The sequence below is a fragment of the Heterodontus francisci genome, chromosome 17 (assembly GCF_036365525.1).
Source record: "Heterodontus francisci isolate sHetFra1 chromosome 17, sHetFra1.hap1, whole genome shotgun sequence".
NCBI lineage: Eukaryota > Metazoa > Chordata > Chondrichthyes > Heterodontiformes > Heterodontidae > Heterodontus > Heterodontus francisci.
In genome coordinates, this window is record NC_090387.1 from 40,388,601 (window position 1) to 40,411,094 (window position 22,494).

The following is a 22,494-nucleotide window of genomic DNA, read 5'->3' on the forward strand; positions in this document are numbered from 1 at the left end:
GTAAGAAATGTAATAGATTTTAAGCAAGTGAAGTGGGGGTGGAGTGGAAGGGAACAAAAGGGAAGGTATGTGATAGGACAGAGGGCAGGAGAGATTTAATGACAAAGATGTGATGGGACAAAAGCAAAGGGAGTACTATTGGTGTGGTGAAAGACAAAGCATTAGTCCAGAGAGAGTGTTAATGACAAAATAATGAACAATTTTGTCCAAAAGCGCAAACATGAAAAACCATGTTTAATGCAGGCACATGGTTAAAAAGAAATAAAATATAATAAAAAAGGCCAGTCATGCTCTGAAATTATTGAACTTGCTGTTGAGTTCGGAAGGCTGGAGAGTCCCTAATCTGAAAATAGGTGCTAGTCCTCGAGAGGACGAGTTCATTGATTACATTGGAAGCAGTTTTCTTGAACAGTATGTGGAGGGGCTAATAAGGAACCTGTCTATTTAAGATCTAGTTTTGTGCAATGCGACAGTGCTAATTAGTAATATTGCAGTAAAAGATCCTCTGCGGAAGAGCGATCATAATATGATAGAATTTCATGTTGAGTTTGAGTGTGATGTGGTTAAAATGAAACTAGAGTTTTAAGTTTAAACTAAGCCAATTAAGTAGGTATGAGGAATGAATTGGCTGAGGTATAATAGGGAATTGGATTAAAATATGTAACAGTCAATAAGCAATGGGGAACATTTGAAGAAGTAATTCATAATTCTCAATGAGTGTACATTCCCTTGAGGATTAAAATCTCTTCAGAAAGTGGTCTTACCATGGCTAACTAGAGAAGTTAAGGATAGTATACGATTAAAAGAGGCTTACAATGTTGCCAAGAAGAGTAGTAAGCATGGGAATTGGGAGGGTTTTAGAAATCAGCAAAAGATGACCATAAAAGAGAGAGACAATAGAATGATAGTAAATTAGCAAGAAGTATGAAAAAAAGATTGTAAGAGCTTCTACAAGTATGTAATGACGAAGTGATTAGCAAAAGTAAATGTGGGTTTCTTAGAGGCAGAGAGAGGAGAAATTATAATGGGGAATAAGGAAGTGATATATATATATATTAAATAAATATCTTGTATCTGTTTTCACAGTAGTTGACACAAAAAATGCACAGTGGTGCAGTGGTTAGCACCGCAGCCTCACAACTCCAGGGACCCGGGTTCAATTCTGGGTACTGCCTGTGTGGAGTTTGCAAGTTCTCCCTGTGTCTGCGTGGGTTTCCTCCGCGTGCTCCGGTTTCCTCCCACATGCCAAAGACTTGCAGGTTGATAGGTAAATTGGCTGTTATAAATTGCCCCTAGTGTAGGTAGGTGGTAGGGCATATGGGATTACTGTAGGGTTAGTATAAATGGGTGGTTGTTGGTCGGCACAGACTCGGTGGGCCGAAGGGCCTGTTTCAGTGCTGTATCTCTGAATAAAAAATAAATAAATTGGGTAGCCAGGATCTAATGAAAGTGTGGAATTTAAATTAATTAATATTAGTAAAGAAAAAGTACTAGAGAAATTAATGGACTGGATTTTGCAGTTGTAATGATAGTGAAACTGTCATCATTTGCCATCATTACTGTATGAAACTGACAGCAACTTCTGGCAGTTAAACAAGAAAATCCAGAGGTTGCTGTTGGTGATTCGCCATAGAATATGCTGTTGAAGTCCTTGTGGATGGAAATCAATTAGAAATTATTGAATTGCCATGAACTTCCACTTTTTACACTATTGTTCTCACTTTAAAAAAAAAAGTTTTGCCCTGCTGAATGAGTAGTAACTTTTTTTTAATGGAGTACCAAGTCATAATTACTGTCGAACAACCGCTCTGACCCTGAAAAACTAATGTTATATTAAATTTCTCCATTTCATGATTCCATTGATTTTTAAAATATATTTTTAAAAATTTGTTTGATATTTCAGCTTTTATCTTAATCCATGTATATGTCCCAATCTTTCTGTAATTTTACAGAAAGTGTAATAAAGTGAATAATAAAACCTGCTTGATACATCCTGCCTTGCTGGCTGAGAATTCTTCAGTGTGTTTGGCTGCTTCGCCTACCTGATGACATCACTGTTGCTGGTTGCCAGAAATCCCCTGTAGCTGGCATCAGATTAAAATTCATGTCCGACAAGGTGAAATCGACATCACAGAGCTCGCTATATCTTTGTGGGCTGCTTTCTTTGAGGTCAGCAGCAAGTGCCATCATTTCGCCGCTGACTGTAAAATCTGGGCCATTGGGGCTAAAAGCCTGGAAATTTCCCGGACCTGATGGCCTGCATTGTTGGGTTGTAAAAGAGCTGGTTCATTGATTTTGATCTTCCAGAATTCCCTAGATTCTAGAATAGTCCTTGTGGATTGGAAGGTAGACAATGTATCCCCATTATTGAAGAAAGGAGGGAGAGAGGAAGCTAAACTATAGACTAGCTAGCCTGACATCAGTAGTGGGGTAAATACTGGAATATATTGTTAGGGACATCAGAACAGGGCACTTAGAAAATCACAGTATGATTAGGCAGAGCCAACACCGTTTTATGAAAGGAAAATCAAGTTCTTTGAGGATGTTTGGGACAATTTCTTAGAGCAGCACCTTCTAGAGCCAGCCAGAGAGCAAACTATTCTAGACCTGGTTATGTACAATAAGACAGGATTAATTAATGACCTCATGGTAAAGAAGCCTCTAGGTAGCAGTAATCATAACATAATGTGAATTTCAGTCATGTTGAGGGTGAGAAATTTGGGTCCAAGACTAGTTTTTTAAACTTTAATAAAGGCAATTACAGGGGTGTGAAGACAGAGCTAGCTAAAGTGAACTGGGAAATTAAGTTAAAGGGTAGGACAGAAGAGATGCAGTGGCAGACATTTAAGGAGATACTTCATACCACTCAGCAAAGATACGTTCCACTGAGAAAGAAAGACTCTAGGGTAAGGACGCACCATCCGTGGCTAACTAAGGAAGGTAAAGATAGGATCAAATCGAAAGAAAAAGCATACAATTCTGCAAAGATTAGTGGTAGGTCGAAGATTGGCAAGAATTAAAAAATCAGCAAAGATTGATTAAAAAATATATAATATAAAAAATGAGAGTATGCGAGAAAGCTAGCTAGAAATATAAAAACAGATTGTAAGAGTTTCCACAAGTTTTTAAAAAGGAAAAGAGTAACTAAAGTGAGCGTTTGTCCTTTAGAGAGAGTGTCTGGGGAATTAATAATAGGTAATAAGGAAATGGCAGAAGCATTGAACAAATATTTATGTCTCTCTTCACTGTAAAAGACACAAGTAACATCCCAGAAATACTTGTAAATCAAGAGGTGAAAGGGAGGGAGGAACTTAAATCAGTTACAATCACCAGGGAAAGAGTACTGAAAACTATTGGAACTAAAGACTGACAAGTCCCCAGAACCTGATGGTCTGTATCCTAGGGTCTTAGAAGTAGATGCTGAGATTGTAGATGCATTGGTTGTAATTCTGGAAAGGCCCCAGATTGGAAAATATTGAATGTAGTTCCTCTTTTCAAGAAAGGAGGGAGACAGAAAGTAGGAAACTCCAGGCCAGTAATTTCTCTCCATTTATATAACATACTGCTTTTCTATTCATCCTGCCAAAATGGACAAGTTCACATTTTCCCACATTATACTCATCTGCCAAATTTTTGCCCACTCACTTAAGCTACTGATATCCCTTTGCGGCTCTTGGGGGAATTTTATGCTTTTCTCCACGGCAGATTTGGAGGTGGGGAGAACGTGTAATCGAGTAGGATTGGGGTGGGGGGGGGGGGGGTGGTGGAGACGGTGGTGGAAGACCTTGCCACCTTCCCACCTCCGCCAAGATGTGATGTGTGTACATCTTTAAGAGATAGTTACAATATCATGTTAGTCATGTAAGAGCTATGATGTAACCTGGAGTAGTCTAAACCATTTTGGTCTCTTTACGTAAGGAAGGACATACTTGCCTTTGAGGTGGTACCAGAAAGGTTCACTAGATTGATTCCTAGGATGAGATTGAATAGAATGGGCTTTTATTCTCTAAAGTTTAGGAGAAGGAGAGGTGATCTTATTAAAACATGTAAAATTCTGAGAAGGCTTGGAAAGGTAGATGTTGAGAGGCTGTTTCTTCAGTCTGGAGTGTCTTGAAGTAGAGGTCATAGTCTGTGGATAAGGGGTCGGCCAATCTGGACTATGTTGTGGACACATTTCCTCACTCAGAGGATTGTGAATCTTTGGAATTCCCTACCCCAGAAGGATGTGGATGCTCAGCTGTTAAGACTCACACAACAGATTTTTGGGCACAAAGGGAATTGAGGGATATGGGGAAAGGGCAGGAAAGTAGAAGATCGGCCATGATTTATTCAATGGCGGAGCAGGCTAAAGGGGCCGCCTGGCCTTCTCCTATTGCTATTTCTTATGTTTTTATGCAATAGAGGTGGAAGAAATAAGGTGAGCAAACCTTCACACTTGCAATAAGGCCTCCAAAGAGCATTAACTGGGAGAATAGAAAAATAAAGGATGATTGCATAGATATGTCATAGGGTCAGGAATCAGATGTGTTAAATAAATTTTTTCACATCAGCCTACAGCCGGTATTATTTGAACGGCTTCACATTAAAAGGTTTAACTACACAAAAGTACTATGGAAGATGAACCGAAAAAAGCTCCAATTTATTAAAATAATGTTTCCATCTGCTAGGTTTTGATAGTAATGAGCCGTCAGTTTTGCTGCAGCTGCCAAGTTGTTGTTTTAAACTACACTGAAATCCAATAATTTATGAACCATTTTTCCATTTCTTAGTTTTTTATAAATACAAATTAATAAAATTGCAGAAGCCTACACACATGAGAAATCAGAAAAAGAATCCCAAGTGATTTATGTAGTATCATTACTTTTCAAACTCCAGTTAGCAGCTCATCAGACTGATTTTCAGATTGCAACATTAAATACAGCCTCTTGGAATGGTGCTTTGGAGCTTCCGTACGTATTGATTTTTACCTTGCAATATTTAGATCAATTTTAAAAAAGCAAAATTCCAAGAATATGCTATCCAATCAAAGCAAACTTAGTCTCTTTATTTCATTAAGAATAAATGGGTTGATATTTTAAATGTAAAATTGTATGAAGATAGCACTCCTGAATAAGTCTGTAAATAAAAATAATCCTATCACTGTTGCCAAACAAAGTTGCAGCAAAATTAGATAGGCCACCAAGACCTTGTTAAATTGACAATATAAAAATGTGAAGTGAAATTGACATAAAAGATGCTTCATTTTTAGTTAATTCAAAACAATTTGCAGATTTTCTCAGATGTTTATTCTCACATGCTGAGCATCTATTGATTTTCTGTTCATCTGTGGAGTGCAACTGGTCAAGGTTGAATAATGTAGTTTATCCTCTTTGATTGAAAACAGTTATGTTACATTCAGTGGAAATTTCATAGAGCTTTATCTTGCCAGGTATACCTATGGTTATTCATCCCCTTCAGAAGATCAAACAAGTAGAGCCCATATTACAAGAAATTCTGCATGGTCTGTGGAAAGAATGGGCTGAATAGGCTGTTCCATATATTGTTGTTCCACATTTTCTTGTGTTATATAATTTTGGTAATGTTTCTGTCCTGCTTTGAAGTTACATTCAACCATTTATCCATAGCCACAGGCAACGTGCCCTCTAATTGTTTTTGGACTGTGTAGGTGATTTGTTTAATTGCGTGGCCCCTTTCAATTGACCTGTGACCTGTGCAGGGACTTTCGAGTTGCTGTGCATTTGCACCGTTTAGTGGGAACATTGGCCACAGGGCAAATAGTCATCTGGTTGGTGTTAGCCTTAGCTAAGTAGTAGCACTAAGTCAGAAGGTCATGGGTTCAAGCCCCACTCCAAGCTTAAGCACCATCATCAAGGCACTCACTTCAGTTCAGTACTGGGGGAGTGCTGCCATGTCTGATGAGACATTAAATCAAGACCACCTCTTGAGTGGACTTAAAAGATTGCACGGTACTATTCGAAGAAGGGTAGGGGAATTCTTCCAATGTCCTGGCCAACATTTATCCTTCAGTCAACACCTGATACAGATGATCTGGTTCTTTATTTCATTGCTGTTTGTGAAATCTTGCTGTGTGCAAATTGGTTGCCATGGTTCTGACATTACAACAGTGACTACACTTTAAAAAAAAAAGTACTTAATTAGCTGTCAAGCACTTGTCCTGAGGTCATGCAAGATTCTATATAAGTCTTTCCTTTTTGATTGACACTGCAAATTATTTGATTTTATTTTACAAAGAGAAATGAAGTACTGAGCTCATTAATAATGTATTGCATTGCTTAGCTGAGCAAATCTGTATAGTATTTATTGATTTTTAAAATCTGCTTTACTTCTAGCATTTGTACATCAATGTTTCTCTGCAAAATAATTAAATTTAAATTTAGTTCATCAGAAATCTAACATAGAACATAATTTTCGTAGTCTTTTTCAAAAATTTAATCCTTATGATATATTCCTATCTGCCCATTAGCCCAAGGAACCTTTTTGCTCGTGATTGTTTTTTTTCAATAAAGTCTGTTGTCAATGTGGGATTCTATAAGGATTCAGTATATATTAATTATTTGAAAGGAACAAAACTTTTTTTTAGTTTGAATATACAACCTTTAATTTCTAACAATGTATACCTTCTGTTACAGTCCAAGCTTCAATGGTAAATCTTGTTAATATTCTGGTCAATAAACATGACAAAATGCTAAGATTGAAGTCCATGCTTGAGCAATTTTTTTTTATATACGTGTAATTATATTCACTGTTTAGTCACTGCACAGCCGTCGGTATTGCTTTTCAGTGGTTAGAACTAGATGTGTCTTGAAAATGAAAGAAAACTTTCCATGTTCAAATGTTTGGCATTCTTCTGCCATATTTTGTCCGACCTGTTATGTTGACTGAAGAACATAAAATTGTAGAATTTACAGTGCAGCAAATGGCCATTTGGCCCAGTACAGCTGTGCCAGCTCATCAACTTGAGCTGTCTACTCTAATTCCATTTTCCTGGCCCTTCTCTTTGTTGTTTTTAAATCCCTGTCAAATTTTATTTTTAAATGATAACCTTTCTGCCTCAGTAGGTAAATCTGTAGTTAATCATTCAAAATTCCAAAATGCCTTTGAAAAGAATTCTTCTGATTATCTCCTTTCATTCATCCAATTGTAATCTGGAGTCTACAGCTCCTTGCTGTCAATCTGTTAACAAGCGGCAACAATTTTTCACTATTTTTCACTCTCTCAAAACTGTACATTTTCAAAACTTCTATTCCATTAATCTTAATCTTCTCTGTTCCGGTGAAAACATACCAACTTTGGGACCTGCTTCAGAACGATAACCTCTCCTACCCGGTATCATTCCAGTGAATCTGCTGTGCCCTTACCATGATTCTAATATCCCTCCTATAATGGGATGCCCAGTCCTGCATGTAATACTCAATTTGTCACCTAATCAATACCTTGAACAAATTTAACATTACCTTCTTGCTTCTGTACTCAGTGATTCTATATATGAAATTCAGTACACCATTTGTATTTTATGGCCTATTCTACCTGCGCTAAAAATCTGTCTTTGCACCACTATATATCTCTGTTCCTCCATTTAGTTAAAGATCTTGCCTTTTAACCATAGTCTTCCTTTGACTGTTCTTATTATTTAAATATAGAATTACATTTAAATAACTAAAATTATACTATCTTTTTGAAACAGATAGTTAAACAATTGCTGGATTATAATGCAAAATTGAATAAGAAAGATTTGTACGGTAATACATCCTTACTGCATGCCTGCCTTCAAGGACATCTGGAAGTTGCTGAGTTGTTGCTAGAGGTAGGAACGCCATTTTGACTGAAATGTTTTCTTTTTCAGTGTTGAGATGATTCTTCTAATGCTGCTGACAGATTTTTTTTTTAAGTGTGAAACATTTTTAATAGTGTATTATTGAAAAACATCAGTTTATTTGTGCAGCTTGACTCAGTTGTTAGCATTCGCCCCCAGGTCAGAAGGTTGTAGATTCAAGCCCCACTCCAGAGACTTGAGCGCACAATCTAGACTGATACTTCAGTGCAGTACTGAGGGAGTGCTGCACTGTCTTTCAGGTGAGGCGTTAAACCACAGCCCCATTTATCCCTTCAGGAGAATGTAACCCTTGACACTATTTAAAGAAGAGCAGGGGAGTCCTTTTGGTTTCCCGGCTGACATGTATCTTTCAAGCAGCACCACTAAAACCTGATAACTTATTTTATTACTGTTTATGGAACCTCGCTGTGCACAAATTGGCTGCCATGTTTCCCTACACTGAGTACACTTTATTGGCTGTGAAGATTTTTGGGACGTCTTGAAGTGAAAGCTGCTTTATAAATGCAAACTTGTTCTTCCTTTAAAACCATGTTGACTTGTTATGAGTGTGTGCACCCTTTTGTCCTTTCTACTCTCTCCCCAGCTTCCCACTCCCCATCTTTTGAATCCAGAAGGCATATGCAACATGTTCTCAGCAATTTTTCATCTCCTCTTCCCATCCAATTTTAACTTGCTGCTGTGTAAAGATCAGATAAATATTCCAATTTGATGCACACTGTCATGAATGCCATTATTTTTATAATAGTTAGTTATTTATGGTCCAGCAATAAACATCCTTGCTGGTATTACAATCACTGCACTTCCATTATTAAGGGAAAAATGTGAAGTCCTCGACTTCTTTTTTTGCCTAGTTTATATATGTATGTAATGTTCTTAATGTCTGCTTACTTTGGTGGAAAATCTCAGCATGGTGCCTCCATTAATCTTGCCAATAACCAAGGAAATACTGCTCTGCACGAGGCTGTAAAAGGAAAGCATGGAGCACTGGTGAATCTACTTTTGTGCAATGGAGCATCTGTCAATTTGCGAAATAAACAACAGTGTACACCAGTGGATTGTGCTGAAGAAATCTGTGGAAAGGTAAAAGCTTGAAACTGAGATTTAACTTCTTATGAATCATAGAATCATGCAGTGCTGAAGGAGCCATTCAGACTATTGTGCCTATCCTGGCTCTTAGAAGGAGCTGTCCAATTTGGCCCCCTCCCCTGCTCTTTCTCCATAGCCTTTCAAATGTTTCTTTTTCACGTACATATCTAATTCCCTTTGTTACCATTGTATCTGCTTATGGGAATTGATTTATGGATAAAACACAGCTATTCAGAGAGACCATTGGTTATGTATTCCTTTCATAAACTTCAAGTACAGCCAAAGGTACCCTTTGTATTTTCAGAAAGTGGTGGTTTGTCCATGTTTAAAAAGGAATGTGGATGGCCAGTTTCAGACAATGGAGAATGGACTAGTTAAATTCTAAACCTTATTTTCTCTTCTCATCCAGTTATAATAATTTTTTTTAAATCTTGCATCTCTTGTAGTTTCTGTCTATGAAACCTTACTTCCTGTTGTCACATTTTTATCACACTTTTGGGATAACTGTTCTCATAAATTCCAATATCCATATTTAAAAATGGTAACTGCTGATGTAAATCTGTTGTGCTGTGATTACACCCTGCTACCAGTGGTGCCACAGTCAACTTTGCATCTTCCAACTCCTCAGCCAGTACTGCAGATAAACTCCTCTGTCTTAAGCAACTTTGCTTCCCAAATTTAGGTTTAACTATGAATTATCATTCACAACTGGGAAATGCAAAGGATCAGACCAAAGTCCGTTCCTGATGGAAAGGGATCAGATGAAAGCCAGTTACTGACTGATGGGAAAATTTGGGGATTATTTGTTGGGAATATAAATTTGAGAAGTATTTCTTTTATTGAATTTTAGCAATTTCTATGCCAGTCCATTAATTTGATTTCATTGGTCATGAGATGTTTCACTTTCTGTCCTTCCATTGCAAAAATATTATTCATACAAAATAGGCCATGTGTTGAATTATAGTCAAATTCTGGATTTCTTTTCTAAACAGACTGAAAATGTGTTTTTGTAAAAAAAAAGTTTAAAAAAAAAAAGTCCTCTCTCCTTGGACTTGTCATTTGTTATTAGTTTCAGATTGAAAGGCTGCCAATGCAAAGTAGTTTACTGGTGAAAGTGCTTATATATGAGAAATTGTGCAGCCATAGTTTATTGGCTTTTCACTACAACTGGCTTGAAGTCCAGTTCTAAGAACACATTAGAATTTTGGGTAAGTGGCACTGTCCTGGGATTCTGTTTATAAAAAAAAAAAGGACAGAGAACCTTGACTAGAATATTTACCATGGAAATTATATATTCCATATCATTATATAAATAGAATAATTTCATGAGAATTGACAAGTGGTTTATTAAATGGTGACTGCAGTTTCTCATTACATCTACATATGAGACTTGGTGCAATTTACTATTTACTCCATTTATGAGGATAAGTCTGTGTGTGCTTTACTGTACATCTAGTTTTACCAAATTTAATTTGGATCGTGTACTTCAGTTGTTGAATCATTAAATATGAATATTGCACTGCAGGGATGTTTCTCTGTTACACAGTGGTAGTATGCTGTCAGCAGTTGGTAAATTGAGTAATTTATTTTCCTTTTCATTTTATAACGTTTGAAAGCTTTAAAAACAAAATTCAGAGGCTTTACCAGATATGCTGCATATCATTCCAGTGTAGGTTAGTGTTGAATTATTTATTGTCAATGCACTGCTAACCTAAGATTTGTAGCTTTTAGGTTCCTGTAAATGTTTGTTTCGATTGTAAATCTTTTTTGGTGTGCATAATGTAGATACTCTGTCAACTGGCAACCGGTTTTTGCAAGGGTTAATTAATTAAGTTCATCGCTCAATTTATTGGATTTGCATTCTAGTTTCCTGAATTTGAATATGTAGCAGAACTATCATTCTGTACTTTTACAAGGCTCCATTAAGAGAATGTCAGTTTTGTGCTGTTCAGTGTTTCAAGATTTCCATTTATGGCAGATGGAGTTCAATGTGGAGAAGTGAGGTCATCTATTTTACATTCCAGAAAGAAAAGCCAAATATTTATCTTCCCTTATTCCTACTAGAAATGATATTAGGATTTTTTTGTATACCACGTGACATTGTTTGGGGAGTGTGGGAGTAAAGGGAATTTTTCTGTTGGGATGTGATGATTGGTGTTCCCCACGGATCTAAAAGCTGGAACCCGAGTATAAAAAGTAATCAAAAGGGCTAATGAAATGTTGGCCTTTAACTTAAGGGGGGTTAGAATATAAAAGTGAGGATGTGATGCTTCATTTGTATAGAGCCTTGGTCAGACTCCATCTGGAGTTCTGCTTTCAGTTTTGAGCACCAAACCTCAGGAATGATATGATATGCCTTGAAGGCAGTACAGTGCAGAGTGATAACGCACTCGCTTAAAACCTATTTTTTTGACCAAGCTTTTGGACACCTGTCCTAATATCTCCTTATTTGGCTTAATAAACTCTGTTAATTCCTCTGTGAAGCATGCTGGGATGTTTTACTATGTCAAATGCACTACATAAATGGAAGTTGTTTTTGATGGGGGTTAAATTATGAAGATGGGTTCCTTAATCTTGTGTTCCCTTGCATTTAGAAGGTTGATGGGTGATCTAATCAAGGTCTTTAAAATTATAAAGGAACTTGATAGAGTTGATTTCAGAGAAACTATTTCCTTTGGTTGGAGCATCCAGAACAAAGGGGCACAAACTTAAAATTACAGTTAGACCATTTAAGTGTGAAATCGGGAAGCATTTTCATATAAAGGGTATGGGAAATTTGGCAATCCATTTCCCTAAAAGGACCAATTGAAATTTTCAAGACTGAGGTCAATAGATTATTGTTAGACAAGCGTATTGAGGGATATAGAGAAACGATGGGCAAACTGAGCTGAGGTACAAATCAGCCATGGTCCAATTGAATGGCAGAGCAGATTCAAGGACTGAATGGCCAATTCCTTGTTCTTATGGGCTAAGTAGGAACACAAGAACATATCAATATTACAGTGCTCTAAAGCTATTCCTTGTACCTGTGTGAGTATAAAGAATGTTGTTACAGGAGCCATATTTGTTGCATTTAAAATGATGGCTGAACCCAGATTAATGAAGACTGATGTGAATACTAAAGAATAATACACGTAAGCAGAAGAAATTGCATATCATTTTGTTTTCCATTTTACCTGTACAGAATGTAGAGATTCTAAAAATCTTAGAAACAGTATCGACTCAAGTAACTGACGTGGATGGAGTATTCAGACTAAATGGTGCTCGGAAGCCAATGCCTGCTGATGTCAAAAAGAAATGTAAGAAGTTCATCAAAGTTGATCATCAAGTAAATTGTTTTGGATTTCAACTTAATTTGTAAGGTTTTCTTAAATCCTTTGCTGATCTTATTGGAGTTGTAGTACGGATGCGATATTTGACAGCAGTGTTCTGTCAGGAATGGGAAAAAATTAACCATGGTTCCCACAGCTGGAAGTTCTTTTGTGGATTGTTTTTTTGTTTCATGGGATATTGGCATCGCTGGCAAAGCCAGCATTTGTTGCCCATCCCTAATTGCCATTGAGAAGGTGGTGGTGAGCTGCCACCTTGAACCACTGCAGTCCATCTAGTGCAGGTACACACACAGTGCTGTTAGGGAGGGAGTTCCAGGATTTTGACCAGCGACAGTGAAAGAATAGCAATGTATTTCCAAGTCAGGATGGTGTGTGGCTTGGAGGGGGACTTGCAGATGGTGGTGTTCCTTCACTTTGCTGATGATCGAGAGTAAACCGATGGGGTGGTAATTGGCCGGATCGAATTTGTCATTCTTTTTGTGGACAGGACATACCTGGGCAACTTGGCACTTTGTTGAGTAGATGCCAATGTCGTAGCTAAATAGTTTGGCTAGGGGTGCGGCTAGATCTGTAGCACAAGTCTTCAGAACTACAGCCAGGATGTTGTCGGGACCCATAGCCTTTGCATCATCCAGTACCTTCAGCCATTTCTTGATATCTGAAGACTGCCATCTATGATGTTGGGGACCTCAGGAGGAGGCCGGGTTGGATCATCCACTCGGCACTTCTGGCTGAAGATGGTCACAATGCATCAGCCTTTTTCTTTTGCGTTGATGTGTTGGGCTCCTCCATCATTGAGAATGGGGATGTTTGTGGAGCCTACTCCTACAGTTAGTTGTTTAATCGTCCAGCATCTTTCACGGCTGGATGTGGCAGGACTGCAGAGCTTTGATCTGATCCGTTTGATGTGGGATCACTTAGCTCTGTCTATTGCATGTAGCTTCTGCTGTTTGCCATGCATGTAGTCCTGTGTTGTAGCTTCACCAGGTTGACACCTCATTTTGAGGTGTGCTTGGTGCAGCTCCTGGCATGCTCTCCTGCACTCTTTATTGAACCAGTCTTGATCCCTTGGCTTGATGGTAATGGTAGAGTGAGGGATATGCCAAGTCATGAGGTTGCAGATTGTGGTTGAATACAATTCTGCTGCTGATGGTCCACAGCACCTCATGGATGATCAGTTTTGAGCTGCCAGATCTGTTCTGAATCTATTACATTTAGCACAGTGGTAGTGCCACACAAGTGAGGACAGAATTGGGCTTGGCTGTGACACCTCGCGGTTTAACAGCCAGAGGGTGACTCTCATTTGTGGGACCATACTCCAATAAAGGAGTTGATATCTTCAGTAAAGGGGAGAAAATTGTAAAGGAAAAATACATTTGCTTGTTTTCCTGGATGTGGTTTAGTGTATGAGAGTATGCTTCTTGCCAGTAGCATATTAGAATCCATGAGGAAAGGCATTATCACCCACATCTACAAACAGATGGGGGAGAGGGAGAAAGTCAGAAATTGGTGGCCTATTTCATTGCTTAATGTGGACTACAAAACTCTATCCAAGATCATCGCCAATTAGGTCAAATCTGTTCTAGAGTTGGTGATCCACTCTGATCAGACCAGCACTGTACTCAGCAGGAAGATCTCTGATAGCCTCATGCTACTGAGGAATTCAATTGCCTACGTGCAAGACAGGAGGATGTACAGCTGCCTCATCAGCTTAGACCAAGAGAAAGGCTTTGATTGAATATTGCACACCTACAATATTTATATGGACATGCTCTCCAAAATGGAGTTTGAGGAGGGAATCCGCAATTCGATCCGAATGCTATACCCAAACATCAGTAGTGCAGTTCCCATCAATGGGTGTGAAGCGGAAAGTTTTCCGAGCAAATCTGGAGTCCGGCAAGGCTTTCCTCTCTCCTCTGTCTTGTTTGTGTGTTGAATCGAACCTTTTGCTGAGTCCATCAGGATGGATGTGGGCATAAGAGGGTTGACAATCTAGGTAGCAGAGGCGCTGAGGTCAAAGCCTCCCTGTATGTGGGCAATGTTGTCGTCTTCTGCTCGTATCCGCTGTCGGTTCACAGACTGAGCATTTGCGACCAGTTCGACCTGACCTTGGGAGTCAAAGTAAATCACGGCAAGAGTGAGGCCATGATTCTTTGTCCCCTTCACTGTCAGGTCAGACTACCTGAAGGTGCTAGGGATATGGTTCGGAGGGGTCGGGATGTGCGCAAAAACTGGGAGAAGCGTATAGCTAAGGTGAAACAGAAACTGCACATATGGGAGCGATGCTCCCTCTTTATTGTGAGTAAGAACTTGGTCATCAGGTGTGAGGTGCTCTCGGTGTTGCTGTACAGAGCACAGGTCTAGCCCATGCTCCGCTCCTGTGCCGTAGTGGTTACCCGAGCCATCTTCTGCTTTATCTGGACATGTACAAATCTCCAGATAAAGGAGAGAAAAATCATACCCAACATTTCCCTCATTCTGATGGCTACCTTTGTGCACTGTTGCATCAAGCTGTGCATAGTCCGTCGGTGCGCAAACACCAAGTGTCACTATCTGCTGAGGTTCTATCTGTCCCCGGTGTTGTGAAGGATGGGTCTGGCCACATTGCCACTGAACACTCCATTCAGTTGGACCGTGCCATGCCAGCTGACCCTTGTTGAAAAGTTTGTGCAGAAAAACACCTTTAACCACAAGCCCATCAGCTAGTGGTCCACACGTAACATCCTTGAGGCCCTGCAGGAAAAGATGGTAGGTCCTGTCGGATGGTTCCCTGAGCAGACTGCTCAAGTCATTTGGCAGAATGCCTCATCGTCAGAACTTTCAAACAAGCACCAAGGCGTAGCTTGGCTGGTTTTGAGAAGAGCTCTGCCTGTCAAATCCTTCATGCACACCTGGCGTCTCAGCTCCACTGTATCCTGCCCTTGAGGCTCACCTTCATCTGGAATGTGCCTTTGCAAAGAAGGCCTGGAAAGAGATGCGGTGGTTTTTGTTGAGGTTCATCCTGAGCAGCTCCGTAATGCAGGACTCTGGGCTGTTCCTAGGCATGCACACCGAGGCAAACATCAACTAATGCTGGAGGACCATTAACTAGGTGGAAGATGCTATTTAGTCTGCCCAAAACTTGTTGGTCTTCCAGTGCAGAGTTCTGTCCATGACTGAGTTCTGCAGACTGGCACATTCTATGGTCCAGGACTGCATGCTGAAGGACACACCAAAACTTGGCGGAGCTGCCGCAGTGCTCACTGAGGAAAGGCCACAGTCTAAGGCGCTCCCACCATAGGTTCCAGTCCCTCTGGAACCTGCGTAAAAAACCCTCTGGCTGTATGCAACAGAGAATGTTTGACATGAAATGTATATTGTAAATTCAGCCTGTAATTGTAAGTGTAGTGAGGCAGCTCAGAGTGCTAGCGCCCTAGCCAGCGGAAAAGCCCCTGGGAAGGACAGCATTACCCCTGAAATAATCAAGAGTGCCAAGCCTGCTATACTCTCAGCACTACATGAACTGCTATGCCTGTGCTGGGACGAGGGAGCAGTACCCCAGGACATGCGCGATGCCAACATCATCACCCTCTATAAAAACAAAGGTGACCGCGGTGACTGCAACAACTACCGTGGAATCTCCCTGCTCAGCATAGTGGGGAAAGTCTTTGCTCGAGTCGCTCTGAACAGGCTCCAGAAGCTGGCCGAGCGCGTCTACCCTGAGGCACAGTGTGGCTTTCGTGCAGAGAGATCGACTATTGACATGCTGTTCTCCCTTCGTCAGATACAGGAGAAATGCCGTGAACAACAGATGCCCCTCTACATTGCTTTCATTGATCTCACCAAAGCCTTTGACCTCGTCAGCAGACGTGGTCTCTTCAGACTACTAGAAAAGATCGGATGTCCACCAAAGCTACTAAGTATCATCACCTCATTCCATGACAATATGAAAGGCACAATTCAACATGGTGGCTCCTCATCAGAGCCCTTTCCTATCCTGAGTGGTGTGAAACAGGGCTGTGTTCTCGCACCCACACTTTTTGGGATTTTCTTCTCCCTGCTGCTTTCACATGCGTTCAAATCCTCTGAAGAAGGAATTTTCCTCCACACAAGATCAGGGGGCAGGTTGTTCAACCTTGCCCGTCTAAGAGCGAAGTCCAAAGTACGGAAAGTCCTCATCAGAGAACTCCTCTTTGCTGACGATGCTGCTTTAACATCTCACACTGAAGAATGCCTGCAGAGTCTCATCGACAGGTTTGCGTCTGCCTGCAATGAATTTGGCCTAACCATCAGCCTCAAGAAAACGAACATCATGGGGCAGGATGTCAGAAATGCTCCATCCATCAATATTGGCGACCACGCTCTGGAAGTGGTTCAAGAGTTCACCTACCTAGGCTCAACTATCACCAGTAACCTGTCTCTAGATGCAGAAATCAACAAGCGCATGGGTAAGGCTTCCACTGCTATGTTCAGACTGGCCAAGAGAGTGTGGGAAAATGGCGCACTGACACGGAACACAAAAGTCCGAGTGTATCAGGCCTGTGTCCTCAGTACCTTGCTCTACGGCAGCGAGGCCTGGACAACGTATGCCAGCCAAGAGCGACGTCTCAATTCATTCCATCTTCGCTGCCTTCGGAGAATACTTGGCATCAGGTGGCAGGACTATATCTCCAACACAGAAGTCCTTGAAGCGGCCAACACCCCCAGCTTATACACACTACTGAGTCAGCGGCGCTTGAGATGGCTTGGCCATGTGAGCCGCATGGAAGATGGCAGGATCCCCAAAGATACATTGTACAGCGAGCTCGCCACTGGTATCAGACCCACCGGCCGTCCATGTCTCCGTTATAAAGACGTCTGCAAACGCGACATGAAATCGTGTGACATTGATCACAAGTCGTGGGAGTCAGTTGCCAGCATTCGCCAGAGCTGGCGGGCAGCCATAAAGACAGGGCTAAATTGTGGCGAGTCGAAGAGACTTAGTAGTTGGCAGGAAAAAAGACAGAGGCGCAAGGGGAGAGCCAACTGTGCAACAGCCCCAACAAACAAATTTCTCTGCAGCACCTGTGGAAGAGCCTGTCACTCCAGAATTGGCCTTTATAGCCACTCCAGGCGCTGCTTCACAAACCACTGACCACCTCCAGGCGCGTATCCATTGTCTCTCGAGATAAGGAGGCCCAAAAGAAGTGAGGCAGCTCAGAGTGCTGCATACTGTATTGAAAGAAACTGAACTGTATTGCACTTTATGTAATATTAAGTTTGAACTATTATGATGTACTTTTACAAATTTTGTGAAAAATGTATTTAAAAAAAAAAAATTTTTTTTTGCTTATCAGCCGTTGCATTTGTTAAGAAACTAGAAGCGATTGATGAACCCAACAGTAAAAGGATCCAGCTTGTGCAGTCTATTCATAAATTTAACAAGTAAGTAAAACTCTAATGTGGAAGAAATTTAGTTTCACAATGGGTGCACTGAAATGCTGCTGGCTATTATCAATGCCAGGTTTAATTCAGTTAGGCTACTTTTGATCCATATAATCTTTTGCAGAGAATGCTTTCTGGATGTTTCTTCAATGTAAACTTCACCATATATGAAGTGCATTTTTCAAATGTCACAAATTATCTAGAATGGGACAATTCAGATAGTGGGGGTGAAGGGTTGGTTGTTCCTCCCTCCTTGAACTGGATGCAGCCAAACCAAACAGTCCCTGGTTTTAGTAGGTTATTCCTGATTGGCTGGTTTACAAGTAAATACATCAAATGGCCCATTTTTAAATTGTAATTTATAATTTGTAAGTTAAATTGCCTTTTTATAACTTGGGTTACATTTAGAAATCTTTACAATGTATGTAATTCTTCGTGACTTAGCACCAAATTTAGCAATGTGCCTAACTATTTGTATTTCTGAAAAAAATAGGGAGTACGATTCTTGCTTTTCAATTTCTGAAACAGCCAATTAGCTACAAAAATAGGTATTGTCTCAAGTGTGTTTTGAGCCCCAATTTATGCATCTCTGTGTCACACAGTACCCCACCTCATAGACCACCTTGTAGCAGTTTTGGATTTAATTCTTTATAAGTACATCAGTACTACTTTTACATCACAGCATTGGTATTAACTTGATGTGCTTTTGAGCATATTTATGGCCCCAAAAGTGCAGTATAAAACATCATGATGTGCACAATCATACTCAATTAGTAAGACTATTCTGAAAGATGCAGTCTTCAATGGTAAGAATGTGCATCAGCAGCAATATAAAATCTGACAGTGCAAAGGCCCACTAAAAATTTAAAACTTTGAAATTACAGCTAACTCTGATCCACTGCATCATTGTTCATGTTCTAATGTGTTTATATTCTTTTTGATCATTGAAAGATCGTACCAGCAATTGGAAGCTGGTGAGCTATGCATATGTATGTTTGAGAAGCACTACCTTCTCCAACTTCAAAACAGTGTGATAAATAATGAAATCTGCTTCTCACACAGAATATAGATATTATGGGGGTGATTATAAGCCCTGCACTGGGGCGTTAATGTTTCAAAAATCATGGTGCAGCAAATACCACCTCATTCTTCCTTCTATTTGTGACCATTCCTTGTGATGGGTGGCCAGAGAGCTGCCCATTTCAACAAGAAACTATTTTTAATATGCTAATCAGAATTTATGCTATTTGTGGGACCCTAATATGATTTTCAGGTATTGATGGGTGGGCATGGACCACATACATTGGTACCAAGTGTTCAGCTGCAGGCCTCTCAAAAAAATGTAGCCAGAAATCACTGTGGTCCATCCGTGCATCTCCAGTCCATTACTTTCAGGTGAGTCTGTGGAGTAGCTATTGGATTTCATGCCTATTCCTACTGGTTGAGTGCTCACAGTTCGCCGATCAAATGGAAAGAAGACGAACCCTGAATATGGCTTGGGTCTCTTGACAAGGACATTGGGGATTGCCCACCCATTGTCAGGACAAAGCAAAAATCACCCTTGAGGTATATTCATGTACAAAAGGGTGGGGCCAAACCATTCAATTCAAATGCAAACATCCAGTATATGTGTTTGCTTAGCAGCTGTATTTGAGTTAGAAGACCTATATTTAGATTCCCTTTATCAGTCAAATTTTGAAAAGTCTTTCTCAGTCTATCTTCTAATTAAGTAGTCTTGTTACAAATGTCCACTCCACTTCGGTGATTTGAGCCACCTCTATAGTGGTCTGGTCACCTGCTTCTTAGGGAAGTTCAATCCCGCTGCACACAATATTACTGGTAACCTGAAATGTGGTGAAGTAGGTTTTCTATTCGATCCCTGGCCTCACTACAGTTTAGCTAGGTATTTGACAGGTAAATGCATATTTCACGCTATAAGAAGAAAGGGCTCGATTACTGGAGTGGTTTGAGATGATAAACCTAGGAACACTATCTAATATAACCATCCAAAAATGTAATATAGGGGAAGAGGAAAGGAAAAACAATTATGAAAATGTAGTGTTACCCTACTCACTTAAGAAGCAAGTGAATGACAGTAGGATTAGTGTTTCTGTAAGAATGAGATTAAATTGGATGGAGAAACTTGTTCTGAATGTGACTGTTTGATTTAATCTTTGTAGATCCAAGAATTTAAGAAAGACTGTGACAAGAGATAAAAGTCTTCCTAAATTTGATGAGCACTTAATACATCAGGTATGAAACCTAACTAGATTAATCTTGTTGGATAGTTATAAGAAAATCATTTGATGCAAAATGATGAACTTTCACGTGTATATTTATCCTATTGATGAATTCATGTTCGAAGTATTAGCAATATAGAAGCAGACCATTCACCCAACAGATCCATGCTGGTGTTTATGATCCACGTCCGCCTTGGCCCATCCTTCTTCATCAATATATCCTTCTATTGCTTTCTCGCTCATGTGCTTATCTAGCTTCCCCTTGAATGCATCTATGCTATTCACCTCAACTACTCCTTGTGGTAGAGTGTTCCATATTCTAACCAATCTATGAGTAGAGAGGTTTCTCCTGAATTTCATACTGAATTTATTAATGACCATCATATTTATGTCCCCTTATTCTGGTCTCGCCAAAATGAAAACATCTCCTCTATGTCTATCTTAACAAACCCTTTCATAATCTTAAAGACCTCTATATAATCACCCTTCAGTCTTTTTTCAAGGAAAAAAAAGAGAACCAGCCTGTTCAATCTTTCCTGATGAGTATAAAATCTGTTCTGGTTCCATTTTATTAAATTTTTATTGCACTTTCTCCAGTGGCCTCAATCCTTTTTAAAATTGGAGTGTCCTGCCAGTGTGTGTGCAAGTGCACCATCTAGTGGTTACATTGTCAACAAAAGTGTCCTTTTTAATATTTTTTTTGTGGAGTTCAGAGCTGTTAATAGTACTCCAAGTTTAACATAACTTCTCTGCTTTTCAATTCTATCCATCTAGAAATGAGCCCAGTGCTTTGCCTTTTTTTGTGGCCTTATTAAACTGCATCACTATATTGTGATTTATGTATCTGTACCCCCAGATCCCTATGTCTACCCCATTTAGAGATTTATTTTTCAAGGAATATGTGGTCGTCTCCTTCCTACCAAAATGTGCCACTTCATGCTTATCTGCATTGAAATTCCTTTGTCAATTACATATCTATTCTGTAAGCTCATTAATGTGTTCCTGCATTTTGTTGCAGTCCTCCTTAGTATTAACTACACCCCACCACCTTACCGCCTCTCCACCCCCCCCCCCCCGGCCCCCCCACACCCCACCAAATTGATGTCATCCACAAATGTTGAAATTGTACTTCCAATTCCTGAGTCCATAATGTTTACGTAAATGGGGCACAACAGTGTTCCTTGTACCGACCCTTGTGGAACACCACTTCCCACCATCTGCTACAGTCAGCATTAAGTGTTAACTTGGATTTGGCTTTTTTCCCCAAAAATAAATTGTTAAGAACATATCTGCTAATGGATGACTAATTTATATACATTTGCATTTTTTTTATCTGGTCTGACAGTTGGCAATCAAGACTTTTGACAAAAGAAAATTGAAACAAACTGAAACAAAGGACCACAGTGCACCATCATTGTTTAATTCTGAAATTGACCTCAGAAAAAAATGCTAATTGCAGCAAGGTATCCAGGCAAGAGGGCCGCAGATTTTACAAACTGTTTACCAATAAATTGAATGATGTAAATGGCAACACTGAATTTGTGTGGAAGTTTGGAGAACTTTGTAATCATTCACAAGATTTACATGATTTTGAAACAGCTAGTGATGCAAAAGTAGGCAACCACAAAAATATAAATTTGTTTGGAACCAAAAAATTTTAATAAACAAGTTGCTTAAAAAAACCTGTGTAGAAAATAACCAGCCTCTAAGGAGATACCTAACGTACTGTGTGAACACAACAAAGGATTGCAATTCTTGGTACCTACTTCAGCCGTCTAAATTGATCTGCTAAAACTGAAACCTTGGATAAAAGTCATCACTAAGTTCAAGTAAAAAGAACACTTCCACTATGAGGTCATAAAGGGGAAAGCACTTAAGACTATATGAATAAATATATTGCAGTAGCAATATTTTACATTGCACTTATATAGGGAAATGGAGCTTTGTCCATGAGCTACTATGTAGTATTCCATTAGACATACATTCTGTATTTTGTGTATATGTATGTATATAAAAACAAATCACCCCTGGTTATTGGCAATGTGATTTTAACATTAAGACCATCAAAAATGTATTTTTTAAACTCTTGCCAATCTTCCTATAAAGCACAAATAAAGCTTGTGTTTATGTTGTTGTCTGTATTTTTCAAGAGGACTTTCTATAACAATGTGTGCCTTATATTTAATTTATAAATGTGCTTATTGTTCGTATAAACATATGATTATTCAAAAATAAACTTTTTTTGGAAAAATTTGGAATTTTACATTTTTATTTCCCCTCCTCATGTTAAGGCTTTAAGGACAGACAATGAATGCTGCAAGCCTAACCTATTCGTAGAAACTCCTGTGCCACAATTCAGTTGTCTTGGATACAGTATTTTGTGGCACTGTTTTAGCCACATCCAGATTAAATTTAAATATTTGTAATAGGCTAATAATCCTTTGCATTACACCACTCGATGCACTAAATGTATGTAAAGTCTAACCATATATCTTGTATTTCTTCCCAATTAGATTGTGGGATGCTTTACATGTGTCCTCCTCAGCTGATGTTTGTTTGGGTATGTTTGTATGTGTCT

General features: G+C 39.5%; 1 protein-coding gene across 1 annotated transcript in view; it reads left to right on the plus strand.

The window, feature by feature from the left end:
* ankrd27 (ankyrin repeat domain 27 (VPS9 domain)) overlaps positions 1–22,167 on the plus strand; it is a 113,624-nt gene extending 91,457 nt beyond the window's left edge. The window contains 8 exon segments of the mRNA XM_068049317.1: positions 7,706–7,825; positions 8,762–8,935; positions 12,126–12,240; positions 17,589–17,676; positions 19,857–19,929; positions 21,262–21,352; positions 21,355–21,420; positions 21,423–22,167. Of these exon segments, the coding sequence (XP_067905418.1) occupies positions 7,706–7,825; positions 8,762–8,935; positions 12,126–12,240; positions 17,589–17,676; positions 19,857–19,929; positions 21,262–21,352; positions 21,355–21,420; positions 21,423–21,577 (882 nt within the window). The 3' untranslated portion in view covers positions 21,578–22,167.
* Positions 22,168–22,494: the final 327 nt, after the last annotated feature.